The sequence below is a fragment of the Arvicola amphibius genome, chromosome 6 (assembly GCF_903992535.2).
Source record: "Arvicola amphibius chromosome 6, mArvAmp1.2, whole genome shotgun sequence".
NCBI classification, from domain to species: Eukaryota; Metazoa; Chordata; class Mammalia; order Rodentia; family Cricetidae; genus Arvicola; species Arvicola amphibius.
The window spans coordinates 86,540,443-86,561,524 of record NC_052052.2 but is presented as its reverse complement, the minus strand read 5'-3'; the positions used below and the strand labels follow the sequence as shown (position 1 = coordinate 86,561,524).

General features: G+C 39.2%; 1 protein-coding gene across 1 annotated transcript in view; it reads right to left on the bottom strand.

Moving 5' to 3' along the window:
* Epc1 (enhancer of polycomb homolog 1) overlaps window positions 1-802 on the bottom strand; it is a 90,831-nt gene extending 90,029 nt beyond the window's left edge. The window contains exon 1 of the mRNA XM_038333071.1: window positions 577-802. Within this exon, the coding sequence (XP_038188999.1) occupies window positions 577-579 (3 nt within the window). The 5' untranslated portion in view covers window positions 580-802. The remainder of the gene's footprint in view (window positions 1-576) is intronic.
* Window positions 803-21,082: the final 20,280 nt, after the last annotated feature.

Below are 21,082 nucleotides of genomic sequence, written 5' to 3'. Positions count from 1 at the left end.
GAAATCACATCCTAGACCACAAGTTAGATCCGCTCAGCAATAAAAAAAGCCACTATTTAGCAACAGCCATAACTTAAACCCGGTTATGTCAATCTCCACCTTCCTTACACCAGAGCTGCTTTCTGTAGTTTGTATTCAAGTACTCCATCAAGGGATCACAATAGGTCTATTAAAAAAAATAAAAACTACAACGGTAGTGTTGCTTGTTGATAATTTACTCTGTACAAATCAGGCAATAGATAATTTTTATAAAGAGGATATGTACATATTTGGTACTACCAACATTGCTGGCACACAAAAAAAAAATCCATCTTGAAACATCTGAGTTCCCCTGTAGTTCACAGCAATTAAAGTATAATTTCATTATATATGTTTATCTCTAACAATTGGAGAAAAAAAATGTTTTTTTTTTTCCTTTTGGTAAAATTAACCAGACAAAATTACGTGGAACGTGCACAGATCGAAGCTAAAGAAAAATACAAAGATTGGTTTTGTGAGAAGAAACACAATGAAAATCTCTTATCTGATCTCCTTTCAAAGAAGTAACACCAAGAATGTTTAAAATTATAAACTTACCATCAGGGTAGGCAAAGCAGCAACCAGCCCTCAAAAAAAAATTGTAACAATATAGGCTGGGGACTGGGTTGTCCAGAAAAACAGCCTCCGGGTTAGCGTTCGGATCTTCAAACATCCTGAAAATATTTGGTAATCAAAAGTGAGACTTTCCTCCATGGAGGGGCGGCGGAGCGGGGCGGGCAGCCGCAGGATCCGAGGGCGTTCGAGGGACTGGAGCAAGCTGGAGGCTGCGGAGCGGGCGGCGGCGGGAGGCTCGGGGTAACAACTTTGCGCTGGCGGCGGGCGGGCACGCTGATTGGCTGGCGGCCGCCCAGCTCGCTCCTCGCTCCCGCCTCCCGCAGCTCGGAAAGAATGCACGACTGTGCCATTTTACCGGGCTCGGGAGAGCGCCGCCGCCCGGGCCCGAGTCGGGGCTCGGGATTAAGTGACAAGCACAACAATGGCAGCGGCCGCGTCCTCGGAGCATCTGGGCACGCCCTTACGCGCCGCGCGTGGGGAGGCTCCACGCGAGACGGCGTCCGTGGGGGATGTGGATGCGGACGCGGCCATTTGGAAGAGAAGTCTGTCTGAGTGTGTTCGGTGTGACTTCCCCTAGGGCCCTCCTCAGCCACGAGCACCACGGTCCCTGCATTAAGTAGCCGAATCCTGACCTAAGTTGAAACCATATTCAGCTTCCCTCGTCCCCCACTCCATTTGAACACGGCTTCCAAACCCCTTCCTGGCCGGCCCAGTTCTACTGCTCCGCCTTACAAACAAAATGGCTGAGGTGCCCAGTTTTTTTTTTTTTTTTTTGGATCCTTCCACCCGGCCTCCAGGAAGTGGTAAAATTCAAAATAAATACAGCACTAAAGTACACCCTGAATCTGAAATCCGGACCACCCTTTGGTGTGGGTGCTAGCGGGGTGTCTAGGAAATGCGCTGCTTTCTTGTTCTTTTTAAAAATTCTTTTAATTGTATTGAAAAGAACATCAATCATTAGGGATTTACTTGACTGTAATTTGAACTTCCTGCTTTACATATTTATAAGGTCTTTCACCTATCTTGGCAGGCTTTCAAATTAAGTGGGCTGGGAAACTTGATTCTCTTCGGTTGTGAGTGGAGTAGGGTTACTGCAAACAGTCTTTTCTAATAAAGACAGTCTGAAAAACTAACATAAAAATTTTAGAGGAATCCAACACTTGTAATTGCAAATGTAAAGTCCCAAAGTCAGCTAATACTTATATGTGTGAACTGAACGTGTTCACTGTACAATTCCTTGCCAGCTAAATTTCTAATGAGTCAACAGATGAAAGAAAGAAAAAAAACAACCACTAAAGCATGAAAAAAACGGCGAAGAATTGCCTACATTCTCCAAGACCACTCCCACCCCGGCAAAGGTCTGTATGCTTGGCTAGTATTAAGAGGTAACCACCTTTAAAAAAAAAAAAAAAAAAACTATAGCTAGGGTTACTATATTTATTGTCTACAAGAAGACGCTGAGAATGAGAGAACAAATACTATTAACCACAGAACGATTAGAATAAGCAGGGCCACCTTCAGTAAACCAGAAGGGTGACAACACCAGAATTTTGTCAGACAGGTAGTGACCACAGGAATGGGACTCATTTAATAAGGGTATGAGTACCCTCTCTGGCTTCTAGATTTTGCCCCTGTTCTACAGTCAACTGAAGTAAATAACTGGGGTAGGCCTGGATATATATTTAGTGAGCAGCCATGGTAAGAAAATATCTAAAGATGAGTAAATGCTTATGTAAGTATACAGGTAGGTCCTTTTTACTACCTGTAGGCTAGACTACTCTGAGCACTTTGTTGGGTATGCATATTTTAAATTATAAACTTTCTGATGAAATAGCAAAATGAAAGATAAAGTATAGACAAGTCTCAGAGAAAAATGGAAGAAAAACAACCTTGAGGTTTGTTATAGTTCTGGAGAGCTTAGCATTTGCTGGGCACAGCGGTTGCTGTTCATAGATATTAATGAATAAGCATATGGTTCATCTTTGATTTCAAAGGCAAACAGACAAGTGGCAAGCTAACAAATACATAATTAAAAATGTCGGTGAGTGCCATCTACAAACACTGCAGCAGCACAGAGAATGCATCAGCGAGGAAACACAGAAGCGCCTCTTAGCAGATGACATTGATGGTAGACGTGAAAGATGGGAAGTTAGAAAATTATTTGGGAAATAGCAGCACAACTTATACTAAGTCACCGAGGAAGATGCCAGGGGCACGTTCTACAAGAGACATGGAGGCCAAAATTGCCAGAATATACCTAAAGAAAGGGAAATGGCTATATTTGGCCAGAGGTTCTTATAGGATTGAAGCTAAATGTGAATAAAAAAATAAAAATAAAAAGGACATGTCTGCTCTGAGGTATGGTGGAGGAGAAAGTTTACTGTAGATAAGAGAACATAGCCAGAGACAGACTTTTGGGAGAGTCCAGAGTGGAACTGACCCTGAGTCATGTGAGGAGAGGCAGGAGAGGAAGGGAGAGTGGGAAACCAAGTGCAGCAGCCAGGAGGCCCAAAGGTACTAAAAGGGTGGGAAACTATGACTGGATTATATAGGGAAGAGTCTCTGGGGGAAGGGCCAGCCCAGCCCCTGGACTGGAGAAGTAGGGGTGGGTATGTCAGCCATACCCTGTAACAGGTAAGGACTGAGGGATGCTGGAGAAACTTGGCAGCCAGGTTCGCTTTGATCTGTTAAATAGGCACCTCAGCCAATTGTCCAGGCTTTGAGACTTAACAGAGGACTAGATGTGTAAGTGGAACTGAAGTTGAGAGGACTCAGACCCACGTGGAGCTCAGTCTTTAAGCAGTGAGCTACAGACAGTGCCTAGACAAGCACTTGGAGATTCTGATGGTGGTAAACCCCAGGACAACCAGTGAAGGGGAAAACTCATATACCTGCCTGCATCCTGGAGCTTTGCTTTTCATCCACGTGGTTATAGCCAGTGATGATGGTTTAATTCATTAATAAATATGAAAAAGGGCCGGCCAGTGGTGGCACACATCTTTAATCTCAGCACTCAGAAGGCAGAGGCAGGTAGATCTCTGAATTTGAGCCATCCTGGTCTACAGAGTGAGTTCCAAAACAGCCAGAGCTGCACAGGAAACACTGTCTCAAAAAACACAAACAAGCAAAAAAAAACCCCATAACTATGAAAAAGAAAGTCATTAAATCAGATCACCCTATTAATAGCAGCAAAAATTTCAAAAAGCAGCAATACAGACAACTATTTGCCTTGACTTTCTGGTTTTCTTTAGTTGCGCTGATTTGTACTTTGATTCTTTTCCTAGTTCAGGCCTACCTGGCTTTAGTACTTTGCTTTTTTAAATTCTTACTTTTTTTTTAAGTTGGGCATGGTGGTACACTCCTTTAACCCCACCACAGGGAGGCGAGGCAGGTGTAACTCAGAATTCAAGGTCAGCCTGGTCTAGACAGCAAAACAAACAAACAAACAAACAAACAACAACAACAAAAACAACAACGAAAAAATTCTTACACCTTTTTTTTCTTAGTTTTTCGAGACAGGGTTTTTCTGTAGCTTTGGAGCCTGTCCTGGAACTAGCTCTTATAGACCAGGCTGGCCTTGAACTCACAGAGATCCACCTGCCTCTGCCTCCCAAGTACTGGGATTAAGGGCGCACACACCACCAATGCCCAGCAAAAAAAAAATTCTTACGCCTTTAGTCAGTTGAAAAACCTGAGTATCTTCTATATTTATAAATGATGCAAAACATTGTTGAAGCTTCAATTTAGAATACTTACGGGAGGGGAGAGAGGGAGTGGGGGAGAGTGGGAAGGAAATGAGAGGAGGTGGAAATTTTAAATAAGTAAATATTAAAAAAGAATACTTACTTAGAATAAAAAGTAATTTTTAAAATTTTTTTATCTTTAAATTTGGTATCTGACTTCTACCAAACCAAAAAGCCATGTGTACATGAGCAGAAGGTGCACCTCAACTACTAAGACAGAACACTCATTCTGTCAACTCAGTGAATGCCCACAGGAACCAGAATTTTTGGACACTTCAAATTGGAACAGGTTGGTGTATGAACAAAATCTTTTCCTCCCAGAACTCAGATGTACAGGAAGATATTTTTGAGTGCATTTTTTTTAATTTTTAAGAGGTGATACAGAAACCTTTTAATCCTAATCAAGTTTATTATATTTTTACAGTCAAATACACATGGCCTGTTGCAATAAGTGGGATAAATATGAGAGATAGATCATAGTAATTTGAGTCAGTTTTTCCCACTAAGTAGGAGAATGCAACTTATTACTTAGCTTTTCAAAGATTTTTCCTCCTTTATAACTGTGAAGAAGGGATTGTGCATTTGTAGACTTTAGTCTCTCTCAGATAATTTAGAAAACAAAACAAAACAAAAACAAATTATTCTTAGCTGAAGTCAGCATCTGTAACCCTAACAAGCATGGACAACTCCAATTTGGAAATACTCAGATTTGTGGTCCCTAGTGAATGGCAGTATTAAAATCTGTGTATTCTTGGAGAAATCCCAATATCACCCCTTGTGGTTTCTCTGTTTCTGCCTTAAAAAAAGTTTTCTGCCAACTTATTTTCAAGCAACACTTGACGATTTTGTTTTCCAAATGTTCTGGCACCTTTAGATGAGATTGAAAGTGTTGATTTCAGAACATAGGGTAGTTTTAGATGCATTTACTCACTGCAAGATTTGCTCACTGCAAGTTTTAATCATTGCAAAGTAAAGGATCTCCAAGTAGCATCACTCCCAAAGCAGTTTGTGGACACTGTCGTAGGGTTGTCTCTGACTAGTCAAGATCTTCCTTGTTCATAACATTCAACTTTACTTTTGGGCTCATTACCCAAACCAGTGTTTTATGACACAGTTTTCACCAAAAGGATGTAGCTGAAATTGTTTGGTAGGGCTCAGAACAAGTCAATTGAAGAGAGCTCCCTGCTAGTACATGATACTCAACATGGCATCCCTCCACTGTGGGCGACTAATACTCAAGAGGCCTTGAAAGTACTCAGGCAGGTCTTCTGTCTCAACTAATCAATGCTGTGATTGCTTCTGACCAATGTGCTTGAAAGGTGCCCCTCGGCAAAAACAGCCATTTCCGAGGCTGGTAGCAACAGGAGAGGAGAAGGCAAGGATTACTTGTGGTCAGCAGAGCTGACTTGTGGTCAGCTCTAGTGAGCATTGGCTGCTTGCCCAATATAACTCAGCAGCAGTGTAAACCAAAGGAAGGTTAGAAGTCACTCACTCTTTCTGTACACACACCTTTCACGAATCCTGAGGGCTCTGAGCAAAGCTGCTTCAACACTTCATTTTTGTTTTTTATTTTCATATGATTTTTAGTGTTTTCTTTTCTACACATTTAACAGAATTTTTACTTTATTGTATTTAAAATTCTTATGCTTTATTCATTACTCCCTCACAAACACACATCCAATACTCATCTAATTTTGTTCATGCATTTTTTTTTCCTTTTAGGGCAATGATTTTTCATTTTCTAATTTCCTTTTTGCCTTTATGTTTCCTCCTTCACACACACACACACACACACACACACACACACACACACACACACACACACACACACATACACTTAGTAGTATTTTGACTTTACTTTATTGCTTTATTGGCTTATGAGATTATGGGGGCCAATTACATTCAAACTACCATACTTACTATGTGCTGAACTCCCCAGCATGTCATGTTTTCTTTTCTTTCTTTTTAAGATTTATTAACTAATATATATAGAGTTCCGGGACAGCCAAGGCTATGTAGAAAGATCCTGGAAATAAGAGAGTTCTCAAATAAATAACCTAATGGTGCGGCTCAGGACCCTAGATAATGAAAATCAAACTAAGCATAGCTCACCAGGCAGACAGACAAAGTCAGTAATAGTAGGACAGGAGTCAGTGAGATGGGGAGAACAAATAACAAAAGCAGTAGAATCACTGGAACAAAGAGTTGGATCTTTAACAGATAAACAAGATTGGCAAAGCATGTGTCACTAAATGGAAGAGAGAGGATCTAAATTAGTAAAATTAGAATTGAGAAAGAAGATATTACAATAGATATCAATGGAATTCAGAAAAATCATTAGGTCTTACCTTAAAAACACACTACACTAAGTTGATAAATCTAAAAGGAATGGATGAATTTTTAGTCATATAAGTCAGCAAATTAAACCAAAACAATTTTAACGAGTTATATCAAGTAGAGACATTGAAGCAGTAATTTTAAAAAATCCTCCAGTTAAAAAATTCCAGGCCCAGGTAAGTTTACCAATGGATTTTACTAGACCTTCAAAGAAAAGAAAAAACTCGGCTGGCCTCAGATGTGTCCAGGCATTTCTCTTAGGGGAAGCATGAAGTCCAGTGGAGGGGAACAGTGTGATCAAGAGGTTGGGATGCTACTCTGGGCCCACCCAAAACACAGTGGAGACGGGCTCCAGCAGCCGCTGTGCTCGGTGTCCCCACAGTGACAGTGACGAGCCTTTTCAGTGCATGTTTCCTATTGTTCCTGTCCAACGCCTGGCTGTGATCTGCGTTCCACATACACTCACACATCTGGGCACTTGGGAGGGCCACACACGGTGGCTTGGACTCCACAGCCTCACCCAGTGGGCAACACCCAGTCAGGAAGCACGAGGTGCCATGAAGTGGCCCTGTGTGCATGTTTGGGCACCTCTGTCAAGCCACACCCCTCCTTTCTGCTCCTTTGTAGCTGCTGTTTACAGTTTCTACCTGTGTTCTAACTATGTTCTTCAGAGAGTAATAAACTTGAGAGCTCAAAAAAAAAAAAAAAAGAAAAGAAAAGAAAAGAAAAGAAGAGAAAAAAACTGACACCAAAGATTTTCAAACTATTCCATAAAATAGAAATTAGAAAATATTATCAAACTCTTTTATAAAGCTGGTATTATTCTGATACCAAAAGCAGGGAAAAAAAGTCACAAAAAAGAAAATTACTAGCTATTTTCCCTGATTGAACATTGATGCAAAATTTTTCAACCAAATTCTTGCAAACTAAATTCAACAAAGCATCAACTTTATCTGAAGATACCTCACAGTGACATAGTTGACTTTACACCATCAAGGAAGAAATGGCTCTAATATATGTGGTAGTTTGAATGTAATTGCCTCCCCCCAACTCATAGGAAGTGGCACTGTTAGGAAGTGTGGCCTCGCTGGAGTAGGTGTGGCCTTGTTGGAGGAAGTGTTGTCACTGTGTGGGCAGGCTTTGAGCTCTCCTATGCTTTAGTTATGCCCAGTGTGGATACAGACTCCTGCTTGCCTATAGATCAAGATGTAGAACTCTCAGCTCCTTCTCTAGCACAATGTCTGCCTGTAAGCTGCTGTGTCCCACCATGATAATGGACTAAAACTGTAAGCCTCTGAAGCCACAATTGTTTTCCTTTATAAGTGTTTGGCTGTGGTCAGGGTGTCTCTTTACAGCAAGTGAAACCTGAAGACAAAAGTTGGTACCAGGGACTGCGGTATTGCTTGTGATAGCCTGACCATGTGTTTGTTTGGAAGAATTTGGACTTTAGAAATTTGGGTTAGGAAAGCAGTTGAATGCTTTAATGGGTCATACTAGTTAGAAGCATGGAAGACAGTGGTGCTGAGGATGACTTGAACTGTGGTGGCCTGGCTCAAGAGGTTTCAGAGGAGAATACTAATATGTGCCTAAAGATTATTCTTGCCAATATTATGTGAAGAATGTGACTTGCTTTTTGCCCTTGTCTGAAGAGTCTTCCTGATGTTAAAGTGAAGAGATTTGAATTAATTCTATTGTCTGAGGAAAAGCTCAAAATAGTCTAGTATTGAACTCTATTGTGTGGTTATTAGTGGTCACTCTTATACAGATCTATAATGAAAAGGAGCGAGCAAAGAAAGGAAAAGTAAAAAAATGTACAATTTGAGGAGAAAAGAAGCACAAGGAAGTGGAATGTAACTAAGTCTTGTGTTCAAGGAGATAAACAATTAAGAAATGGAATGAAGGGGTTGGTGACTTCAGCACAAGATCCCCCGCCCCCAGCTAAATTTCCGACTTGTGAAAGGGATTAAAGAAAAGCTCAGAACTGGGGTGTCGTGGTGCACGCTTTTAATCACAGCACTCTAGAAGCAGAGGCAGGCATATCTCTGAGTCTGAGGCCCAGCCTGGTCTATAGTGGAAGTTCCAAGACTTAGGAAGTGAAAGTAACCATTGAAAGCAGAAAGCTGGTAAAGAGTAATTGAACAAGAGGGCCTTATTCCAGCCCCAGAAAGCAGCAGAACTTGGCAGCTTCAGTCATGTGGTTCTGACATGAGAGTCAAGGATAGAAGAAAAGGACTATGGACTCTTCCTCTGTGACTAAGGAAAGCTACTGAGCCAGGCATGTGTCAGGGGTGTCCCTGAATGGAGGCCTAGAGAGGCCTTTGCATGAAGCCGTGAAGTTGAAGCCTGGATTTGCCATGGAGAACCCAGGATGTTGGAGATGCCACAACATGGAATACCTGCCAGGGAAAGCTGCTGACAGGTAGTGGAACCAGCCCAAGAGAAAGAAGTGTGTTGCAGTTGACAAAGCTAAAAGGAAATGGAGATCTGAACAGCATTTGACATCAGACATGGAGATGCGCTCTAAATTTTGGTCTTGCTTTGGTCCAGTATCTCCTCGCTATGCTCCCTTCTCTATGTTTTGGAAGAGTATTGTATATTCTGTGCCATTATATGTTGGAAGTGTTTAATCTGTTTTTTGATTTTTAGTTGTACAGGGGATTACAGTGAAGAGATTGACTCTCAGAAGAGACTTTGAACTCTGGACTTTTAAACATTATTGAGACTGTAATAGGATGTGGGTACTTTTGAAGTTAGAGTAAATGCATTTTACATTATGATGTTGTTTCAATCTTATGAAGCTATGGAATGGAATGCTGTAGTGTTGAATTGTAATTGGCCCTCATAAGCTCATAAGAGGGGCACTATTAGAAAGTATGACCTTGTTAGAATAGATGTGGCCTTGTTTGAGGAAGTGTGTCACTATGGAGGCAGGCTTTGAGGTCTTCTATGCTCAGGCTACACCCAGTGTGGATACAGACTCCTCCTGCTGTCTGTAGAATCAAGATTAGAACTCTCAGCAATTTTTCCAGCACCATGTCTGTCTGTGTCCTACCATGACGATAATGAACTAAACCTATAAAACTGTAAGTCACCCCAATTAAATGTTTTCATTTATAAGAGTTACTGTGGTCATGGAGTCTCTTCATAGCAATAGAAACCCTAATACAATATATATATATATATATATATATATATATATATATATATATTGCTATAAATTACACAAATGAATACAAAAACAGAAGTCACATGATTATTTTTATATATACCAAAAAATCTTTTGACAAAATCTCTTTATGCTAAAGTCCTAAAAAAATTGAAATAGATAGAGCATGCCTAGAATGATTAAGTCTGTTTATAACAAACCTATATTCTAACATAATAGTAAATGGGGAAAAACCTCAAAGCATTTCCACTAAAGTCAGTAAGAAGATATATGGGTATTTACTTTCTCCATTTTTATTCAAGTCTTAGCTAGAACAATAAGACAAAAGAAGGGGTACAAATGGAAAGGAACATGATATGATATATTCTTATCTAATAGTCCTTTGAAAATCTCTATAGTTGATAAATAATTTTAGTCAAGTGGCAGGAATATGAAATCAGCATAGCCTTCCTATATACCAGTGACGAAATATAAGTGAGAAAGAAACCAGGGAAACAATCCCATTCATAATTGTCTAAAAAATAAAAGCCTTGAAATAAAGGGTAAACAAGGATGTGGTGCTGGACAATTCTGTATTCTGTCAATTATGGTTTTAAATAAATGCTGATTGGCCATGTACCCCAGGCAGGAAGTATAGGCAGGACAACCAGACAGGAAGTAAAGGTGGGACAATGAGAACAGGAGTATTCTGGGAAGAAGGAAGCTTCCTCCGCAGTGCTGCCCAGACACGGAAGAAGGAAGATGTGACCTTCCCCGCTGAAAAAGGTACCAAGCCATGTGGCTAACATATACTATAATTATGGGCTAATATAAGCTATAAGAGTTAATAAGAAGCCTGAGCTAATGGGCCAATCAGTTTATAACTTATGGAGACCTCTGTGTGATTTTCTTTGAGACTAAATGGCTGCAGGAACTGGGCAGGACAGAAATCCCAACAAGCAGGCCCTCATGCAACAAGGATGTGAAAGACTTCTATGATGGAACTTTAAGCAGTGAAGAGCTAAAGAAGGGGAAGGCATTAGAAGATGGAAGACCTCCCAGGTCTTATGAATCATAAGACTCAAAATGACAAATTCAAAATCTCTTTGTCCTATCTAAAGTTTGTGGTGACAAAACAAATAAATATGTTTTTAACAAATAAAGCTTGTCTGAAGATCAAAGTGCAGAGGCTAAGCCATAGAGGCGAGGTTCAAGATTGTTCTGATTATCAAGATTTTTCTTACACCTTTAATCCCAGGACTCAGGAGACAGGGACAGACAGATCTCTGTCAGTTCAAGGCCACCCTGGACTACATGGAATTGATCCAATGTAAAAGAGAAACAGAGCTCACACAAAGGTGATCCCAGCACTTGGGATCACACACCTTTAATTTCAGCAGCAGGGAGGTGGAGACAGGAGTGATATGGCTGAGTGGAGAGAGGAATATAAGACAGGAGGAAACAGAAGCTCAGTGCACTCTGGGGCCAGCAGTCTGAAGCAATCAGTCTGAGAAAACAGTCTAAGGCAGCAATCTGAAGCAGTCAGTCTGATGCAGTCTGAGGAAGCAGTCTAAGAACAGGATGGCTCCTTTGGTCTAAGCATTGATTGGTAGAGCCTAAGAACTCTAGTGGGCTGGCTGCTCGGCTTCTCTAATCCTTCAGCTTTCACCCCCAGATAGTTGGCTCGAGTTTTTATTATTAAGAACAATTAGTATTTGTGCTACAAAGTCATTCTCTAGATTCAGTGAAATCTCAATAAAAATTTCAGTGATAGTCTTCATAAGCACAAGAAAATCTTAAAATTTATATGAAATTAGAGAAAAACCTTGATATTCAGAACAATCTTGAGCAAAAAGAATATTGCTGATGATATTACCAAGTTCAAGTTATACTACAGAATCATAGTAATGTGAAACCTGCATAGTGTTGGCACAAGAACAGAAATATACACCAATGAATTAGAACAGAGGGTTCAGAAATAAATCCAAGAAAGTATAAACATATAATTTTTTAAATAAAAATTCACATTTAGGAAAAAAGAATATCTTCAACAATTGCACTGGGAAAACTGGATAGCTACATGTTAGAAGAGTGGAACTAGATCCCTATCTCACTCATCATAAAACTCAACTCCATGTGGATAAAGGACCATGACTTAAGACCTGGAACTGCTAGGACAAAAAAAGGGGGAGAGAGCAACCTTGAAAATAAGGGAATAGGAAAGAACTTTCCAAATAGGACCCTGATAGCTCAGAATATTAGTTCAACCATTGACAGATGGGAGCTCATTGAACCAAAAGACTTTTGTACAGCAATCAACTGTCACTCAAGTGAAAAGGCAAACCTACAGAATGGCAGAAAGTTCTTGGTAACTATACACCTATGTTGACAGAGGTTTCTGTCCCTCCTGGTCCCACAGCCATTTAGTCCCAAAGAAATGCGCAGAGTCCTACATTAACTATAAACTGGTTGGCCTGTAGAGGAATGTGGTACAGTAGTGTTGCAGGGATATCCTGATTTATCAGAAAGCCAGTATACACTTAGAGGCCACAATAGGACAACTTACATTAACCCATAATTCCTTTCTGTGTTAGTCATGTGGCTTGGTACCTTTATCAGTGAAGTATTCTCATCGTGCTTCCTCTGTATCTGGTGATGACTACAGACTGATCCTTTCCTCTTCCCAGAATTCTCTTGTTCTGGTTGCCCCACCTCTACTTCCTGCCTGGCTACTGGCCAATCAGCATTTTATTAAACCAATACAAGTGACAAATCTTTACAGGGTACAAGGCCATTGTCCCACAGCACATCTGACATAGGATTAGTAGAATTGACAAAGAACTCAGGAAACTAACTGTCAAGAAAACAAACACTAAACCCAAAAGTGGACTATATTGACCTGAACAGAGAGTTCTCAAAAGAAGAAATATAAATGGCTAATAAATATTTTAAAAGGTATTCAACATCATTAGACATAAGAGAAACATAAACTAAAACTACTTTGAGGCTCTATCTCATCCCAATCAGAATGGTTATTACCAAGAATACAAACGACAATCAGATGCTAACACACATGTGGGGAAAAGAGGAACCCAAATCTACTGGTGGTGGAATATAAACTTGTACAGTCACTGAGGAAGTCAGCCTGGATGTGTTTCAAAGAGTTAACCATTATCATATTCCCAGCCTTGATACTCTTGGGCCCAGAGAACTCCATGTCCTTCTACAGAGATGCCTGCACATCCATGTTTATTGTTGCTCTCTTCACAACAGCTAGATGGATTCAACCCTGATATTTATCAACTGATGAGCAACAGGGAAATTGTAGTACATGGAAATTGTAGTAATAAAATGAGATTTTTTATTAAGCTAAAGGAAGGGAAAAGTGAAGTCAAAAACTTTTAGGAAAATGGAATGAAATTGTAAAATGTTACACTGAATGATGTAGCCCAGACCCAGAAAGACATATTCTCTCTCATATGTAGATCTTAGCTTCAAGTTTTTCTGTTTGTGTTTTTTAATTTGGAATGTCTGAATTTGAAAAGGCATCATGATTGGGGAGGGGAACTAAAGACAGGAGAGGGATAATGGAACCCACGAAATCTGAAACTACAGGCTAGCGAATACTGTGGGCTAAAGCTTTAAGCTGGACTGGAAATGGTATAGGATAAGAACCTAAGAATGTATAAAAAGAACCTTACAGAAATCTACTAGATTTTTTTTTGTGTGTGTGTGTGTGGTTCTCAAAGAGTTTAAGAGTTTGAATGTAGGTACTCTGGATATGTATGTGTGGACAATTCCTAGAGGACATGAGTTGTTTAATAAAGTATGAGCTTGGGATACCAACCCTACCAGTTATTATTATTGAGTGAGGCCCAAGACACCTTCCTGGCCCAGGGGGAGAGAGGTATGTGAGGGATGACAATCATGACTATTGCCCTTGCTCTAGGTTGCTCACAGTAACTCTATGGGAAACCCTGTTGTTGAAGGCACAATATACCTTAATTATAGGACATTGAGAAATCAAGCTGAAAACATGACCTGGAACCTCTTCCCTGCTCCCCAGCTTTCAAAGTTCCAGAAAGTGCTGTGCAGGCTTAGAATAGAAAAAATCATGATGGTCTTATCCAGTGGTGGACCTGAATGATTACAATATTAACATACCAGACAAGATGTGCCCACAGGTCCAAAGGAAACTCCATTTCCCCAAATACCAAAAGATAAAGAGACAAACAGTTTCTGTGTGCCTATTAGCATACCAAAGCACCAGCTGACCTCTAGGCCTCACAAGTGCCTGTTACACATTTCAAAGCATCTTAGCTCCTCTTCCCTTCTCCTTTAACCTAAACTCTCTCCAGCTCACTCTCTCTTTTTGTCTCTCTTTCCATTTCTCTATGTTCCTCTCTCTCTGTTCTGCTCCTAATTCTTTCATGGTCAGATCAAATCTACTTTTTTCTCTGTCTGCTCTGGGCTCTTCCAGATGTTTCTGGCTGTTCTCTTCCTTACAATAAAAATCTTCCCCTTACTCAGACCCTGGAGTGTCATGATTATTTACCACACTTACAATTGGATTTGAAGCCTGCTTCACTAGGAGAAAATTCTTATGTGATACTATAAGCCTAGTCAAAATCCCATGACAGGGAGGTCATAGGCCCCTGCAGGAGAACCACCACTATTATTTTGCTAAATGTACATATTGTCAACTGTCTTCTATACCTGTTTATACCTGTTATAACTGTTTATACACATAGATTAATGCTATTCTCCTCTTTGCCAAAGAAGTTTCTTATTGCAGAGGGCAGCAACTCATTGTAAAGACTTATAACTGGTCAGCATATGGAAGTAGATTGTTGAGTGCTTGACTCTAAATAGAGCAAATAGGGCAGACTTGTTGTTAGTTTTGTTTTATTTTCAAAGATCACACTTTTAATTAAACATTAAACTTTATTTTAGGAATGCAAATTTGGGAAAGGACTAGAAGACCACACTACCTTAGCTCTTCACCTGGACTCCAGGGCTGAGTCCCCAGGAGCAGCTTTGGTATGTGAAGATACTGGGAGATCTTCTGGAGAAGGGCTTGCAGTCTCCTCAGAGGGGTAAGAGAGCTCAGGTCTTCTTGATAATGGGATAAATATTTTTGTTCTGTTTGTTTGCTCTTCTTTTGAAATAGAATTTCATATAATTCTTGCTGGACTCAAGCTTGCTACATAGCCAAGGCTGGTCTTGAACTTCTGATCCTCCTGCCTTTACTTCCCAAATGCCAGGCAATATAGTACACTATACAACCAGGTGGTTGATACATTTTAAATTCCACCTCCAGCCTCATCAGGAGATATCAAGCATGGCCCTCTCTAACTTGTCTCTGTGGGAGACTTACCCCAAGCAGGGGCATTATATCACACTCCCTTGCAGGCTCATGGAAGAGTGACCAGATAGGATGTAAGAGGAGAGAGGATACCGAGGAATGCTGGAAGAAACACTGTCTTCTGGATTGGGACAATGGCCTGTTACACTCAGGAGCTCACAGAAGCTATGGTTACCTTCACACAACCTGTGTAAGACCCATTCTCGTTAGGCCAGTGTAATGGCACAACAGGGAAACGCACTTCTTGTTGAGCCCAATGACCCAGGTGTGATCCCTAGGACCCACATAGTGGAGGGAGAGAACAAAGTCCATAGGTTTTTCCTTGGCCTCCATACGAATGCCATGGCATGCACACATACACACATGTACACATTACATACATACATAATACATAATACATAATACTACATGATATCTCAAAGTTAAAAAGAAAAAGACCAAGCCTGTCAATATTCCAGCATGATAGGGACAGAACACATGAGATTTCACTTCTAGCTAAGGAACTACTGACAATAGATAGCTGATGATTGAGAGATCGAATGCTTTTTAAAACATTTGAAGCAGCCAACTTTGGCTAAGGCCTAGAGTAACTGACAGATATTTCTAAAAGCAAGGATTTTTTTCAAAAACTGTCTTGGCAAGATTTCACAGTTTTGCTTATCCATTTCCAGATACTATGTATTTTGTCAGTAGTTGAGGTATGGGCAGTTCCTTGCCCAAAGGCCAGTTTTGCCAAGAAGAAGACAAGCTCTAAATGGAGTGTCTTTTGGTGCTCAACATTCTCTCGGAAATAGATTGGTGTTGCCAGAAGCGATTGCGTCTCACTATCATAGAACTCTTAATTTATTTAAATGCCATTTTTCTACAGCTCTTTGAAGAGGTTGAAGATTATCTATCTATGCAGACTATAATCTCTATTATCTAAAGAAACCTGATTAACCTAACTATAAGTATGACAAAACATAGATGACTATTGATCTATAATTCTTAATACCTAGCTAACTTAAAGGACTAAGACAATAAACAACTGTGCCAGTAAATGAGGACAATGACCTCCTATTGTAAACAATGTATAAGTATCTTAATCAGAGTGGTAGAAATGTATACTGCAATATGGTAAAATATATATATCTATATATTACATAAAAATGTTTTAAACAGATGGTAGAAAGCATGCATGCTATACAATAGTCAATATAATTAACTTTGTATCAATATACAAGGAATCTATACCAATGTAGTTGTCTATAAACAATAACTCACAAATACCAATCTATTATCCCATCATCCAATTTTCCCTCTTTTTTTTAAAAAAAATCTTATATAAAAGTCCTCCTCCAACCTCAACCGTATACCAATTATAATCAACCCCTAAATGATGTCCCTAACCTTGAGGACAAACTTTGCTGGGAGACGGGGACATCATCTTCTAGAGTTACTTCCAGCTGTCATGGGGTGTGACGTTCTTTCTAGGGGATCCTGTGAAAGTAAAATAATGGTTTAAATTTCAAGATTAATGTCTGGTAAGATTGCAAATAGTCTCTGAGTATTTTGTGGAGGTCTGGCAGAATGTTGTTAAAAGATGTGCACATTTTCAGCTAACCAAGTTGGAACCATCTTGTGCCAGCTGGTACCCAAACAGGTCTTGTAGTAGTAGCGCTATCAGTATCATGACATCATATCAACCAGGTGGAGTTAGTTGTTGTGGGGCCCCCCCCCATCTTTTCCTGGAAACTTCAAAGATTTACTGCCGGAAAAATTCATTGTTCACTGTGGAAACTTAAACATTATTTATATAAACATATACAGACATATCTATATATATATCAATGAAAGGTATGATAAGACAAAATAGATATGAAGACAAAGCAAAGATGTTTTCTACATTCTTTTTTTCTTTCTGTCCCATATCATGGCTCCTGACATGAGACAGAAGAACTCTGAGTTTTTCGTTTTACAACAAGCTTGGAATTAAAGAGGGACTGAGCCAGAGGTCCAACTCCAAACCAGCTCGCTCTCTCTCTCTCTCTCTCTCTCTCTCTCTCTCCTCTCTCTTATATATATATATATGTATATATACATATATATATATTACATATTTGATTTTCTTGCTGATCCTTAATGGGTAGTAATTTTTTTCCACTGTCAGTATTCAAACATCCAGGGTCCGTGAATTTTTTTGAAGATGAATGTTTTCCTGCAGAGATAAGGACAGAAAACTGTCCCATCCTATATTGTTTTTCTTACCACCTGTATGATTATCATTATTGTGGATGAGCTTGTCATTTCTCCTTTCCAAGAGATTTCTCCTCTTCAAACCGAACCTTTATTAATTTTGATGGTATCCACAATTTTTCTTCTCCTGTGGAAACAAACACAAAACCCCTTCTCCAATACAGCACATCTCCTGGCTTCCATTGCAAGGTCAGCACATCTTGAAATATACCAGCTGATTAATTCAGAAGACTTTCCATTATCAATGTCTTTCTGCTGCTGTTGTCCCTTCTCATTAGCATTAAGAAATGCAAGGTTAATAAGGCATTATGTAATGTATTTCTTGGGGCATTTCCCCCCCCCCTTCTGATGTTTAACATATCTTTAAAGTTCGATTTGATCTTTCTATAATGCTTGACCTGTAGGATTGTGTGGTATATCTGTAACATGTTTAATATTAAATAAGCAAAAACCATTTCATTTTCCTAGAGACATAAGGTGGACCATTATCTGTCTTTATTTGTGTAGGTATACCCATGATGGCAATAACTTCTAATAAATGTGTGATTACTGAATCAGCTTTTTCTGAGCTTAAAGCACTTGCCTCACTGAAAGCCTGAATAAATGTCAATGGTGTGGTGTACATATTTTAATTTTCCAAATTTCTGCAAAGTGGAACACATCCATCTGCCAGATTTCATTCGGTTAATCTCAGAATTCCTAAAAATGAACTGTAGTTGTTTTGGAGGTGTTACTAGAGAGAAGAGGCAAAAATTTTTAAAGCAACAGGGAAAAGCAAAAAGGATTTGAGATTCCCCAAGATCCAAAATCTGGTTGAGGGACTTTACTCTGATCCTTAGGATTAAGCTCTTATGATGAACATACCTTGTCCCTATGTAGCCACAGCGCTTTAAATGCTTTGGACAAAATTCAGGAACCAGGAAAGAGAGTTGAATCATATATTAGGGTTTAAACAGGATCAGAGAGAACCCTTTAGTGATTTTTACCAACGATGAACTAGGGCTGTACAAATAGGGGGTAACAGACCCAGAAGTTAGATGTGTATAATGAATCCTTGGCTTTTTGAGAATGCCAACTCTAGAATGCAAAAAGATCCCTGGCCTTTAAAAATCAGATCAGCACCAATGGATGAATGGATCTTGCATACAACGAATGTTGAGACACTTGACTATAGTACTGATGTAAGCATAGGAGAAGCAGTTTCCAATGGTATGAGGAGACATCAAAATATAAAATGTTTAATTGTGGTAGAATAGGATTATCTGAGAAGGTATTGTAGACAAGGAACTCCTAGGAATAAGTCTCCTCTGAAAAATGGCAAGAATAGGAGGATTCAGCCTTCTCAGGTATATGTAGGAGATGTGGCAAAGGCCAACATTGGAAACAATGAATGAAGGTAATCAAAAGACAGACAAGGACACTGACACCATAAGAATAAACTCCATGAGGGCCTTTCACAGGCCCCCCTTGATAAGCATGGTCCAGGCATTGCCAGTACTGTGGAGAACATGTCTCACCAGGAAAATTTAAAAGCCAATGCCTACTATAAAAAACATTCCTGGATGATGGAATAGATATAGAGGATGAAATTAAACACTCCAGTAAGACATAGTAAATGTATATTCTGGCAGGACTTCTATAAATGATCAAAGACCAAAGCTAAGAATGGTGTATAAATGGAATTTTATTGAAGGCTTACTAGATACAGGTGTAGATGTTAAGTATCATTCCTCCAGAATCTTGGCATCCAAATTGGCCTCTTCTAGAGGTAAATGTTCAGTTCCTAGGAATTGGAACCCTATCTCAAGTAAAACAACATGAGATGGGTTGAATGCATAGGACCAAAAGGGTGGAGAGGAATACTGAGGCCATTTGTCGCTAATATTGAAATGAATTTGTGGGGTAATGACCTATTACAGCAATGAAATACCCAGATTAACATTCCTGCAGCCCCCAAAACTTATGTTTCTGGGGAAGATATTCAAAGATATTATAGACAAAGATCACCAGCCATTTAGGCTGTACAAGAACACAAAGAAATTGACAAACCTTCAGAGATATTAATGGCCCTGCCTTTAAAATAGTTAATTGAAAAACCAATATGGATTAAACAGTGGCCTCTAACTAAAAAGAAGCTACATGCTTTAGAACACTGTTATAAGAACAACTAGATGCTTACCATGTTAAAAAAAAATCTAGCAGGGGCTGGAGAGATGGCTCAGTGGTTAAGAGCATTGCCTGCTCTACCAAAGGTCCTGAGTTCAATTCCCAGCAACCACATGGTAGCTCACAACTATCTGTAATGAGGTCTGGTGCCCTCTTCTGGCCTGTAGGCATACACGCAGACAGAATATTGAATACATAATAAATAAATAAATATATAAAAAAATCTATCAGCCCTTGGAATTCTCCTGTATTTGTTGTTAAAAAGAAATCTGAAAAATGGAGAATGATGACAGAACTCAGGGCTATCAACTAAATTATTCAACCTATGGGCCCTCTACAATCTGAAATTCCTCTACCTTCTCTGTTACCAAAAGTATGGCCTCTCATAGTTATTGATTTAAAGGACTGTTTCTTCACTATACCTTTACAAGAAAAGGATAGAGAAAATTTGCCTTCACAGTGCCTACTTATAATAATTCTCAGCCTACTAGGAAATATCAATGGACTGTCCTCCTACAAGGAATGCTCAATAGCCTCACCTTGTGCCAATATTTTGTCAATCAGCCATTGACAATATTAAATAATATCTAAGCAATTTCCTAAGTCTATAATCTACCGTTACATGGATGATATTTTGTTATCTGATTCAAATGTAGATACTTTAAAAAATAGTTTTAAAAAGTAAAGAAAGTTTTGCCTAAATTGGGATTACAAATTGCTCCTGAAAAGATTCAAAGAGGAGATTCTTTTAATTACTTAGGTTACTAAGTAGGCTTACAAAAAATTAGAACACAAAAGGCACAAATTAGGAGAGACTAGTTACGGACTCTTAATGACTTTCAAAGATTATTGGGGAGACATTTCTAGTCTATGACTGGTTGTTGGGATAACACTGACCTAATCATTCATTTAAATATAACCTTAAATGGTGATAAGACTTAAATTGTTCCAGAGTATTAACAGCTTAAAGCAAAAATAGAAATGGTACGATTGTTGAGGAGAAATTACAGGCAGCACGTGGATAGGGTTAATTCCAAATCTTAACTGTATTCTAGTCATACTGCCTTCCAGAATTCTCCTACAGGAATTTCATGCAGAGGGAACAATATTGTCTTAAAATGGAATCTTTTATCACAAACCAAGAAAAAATTAACAACTTATGTGGAAAAATTTCTAAATTTATTATAGAATGTAAATTGAGACTTCATCAATTAGTAGGTATAGACCCAGAAGATATTATAGTGCCTTTTACTACTGATAAAATAAAAAGTTATGGGAAGACAATAAACTCTGTCAAAGGGGTTGTGCTAATTTTTGGGAGAACTTAATAACAATTGTCCCCAAACTGACAGGCTTAATCCTATAAAGAAAACTTCTTGGATTCCTTCCCAGATTTCATTGATGCACCAATTAACTGGAGCCTGTACATTTTATGCTAATAAAATAAATCAGGAAAGACAAGTTACAAATCAAAAGAATTAAGTAAGGTAGAATAAG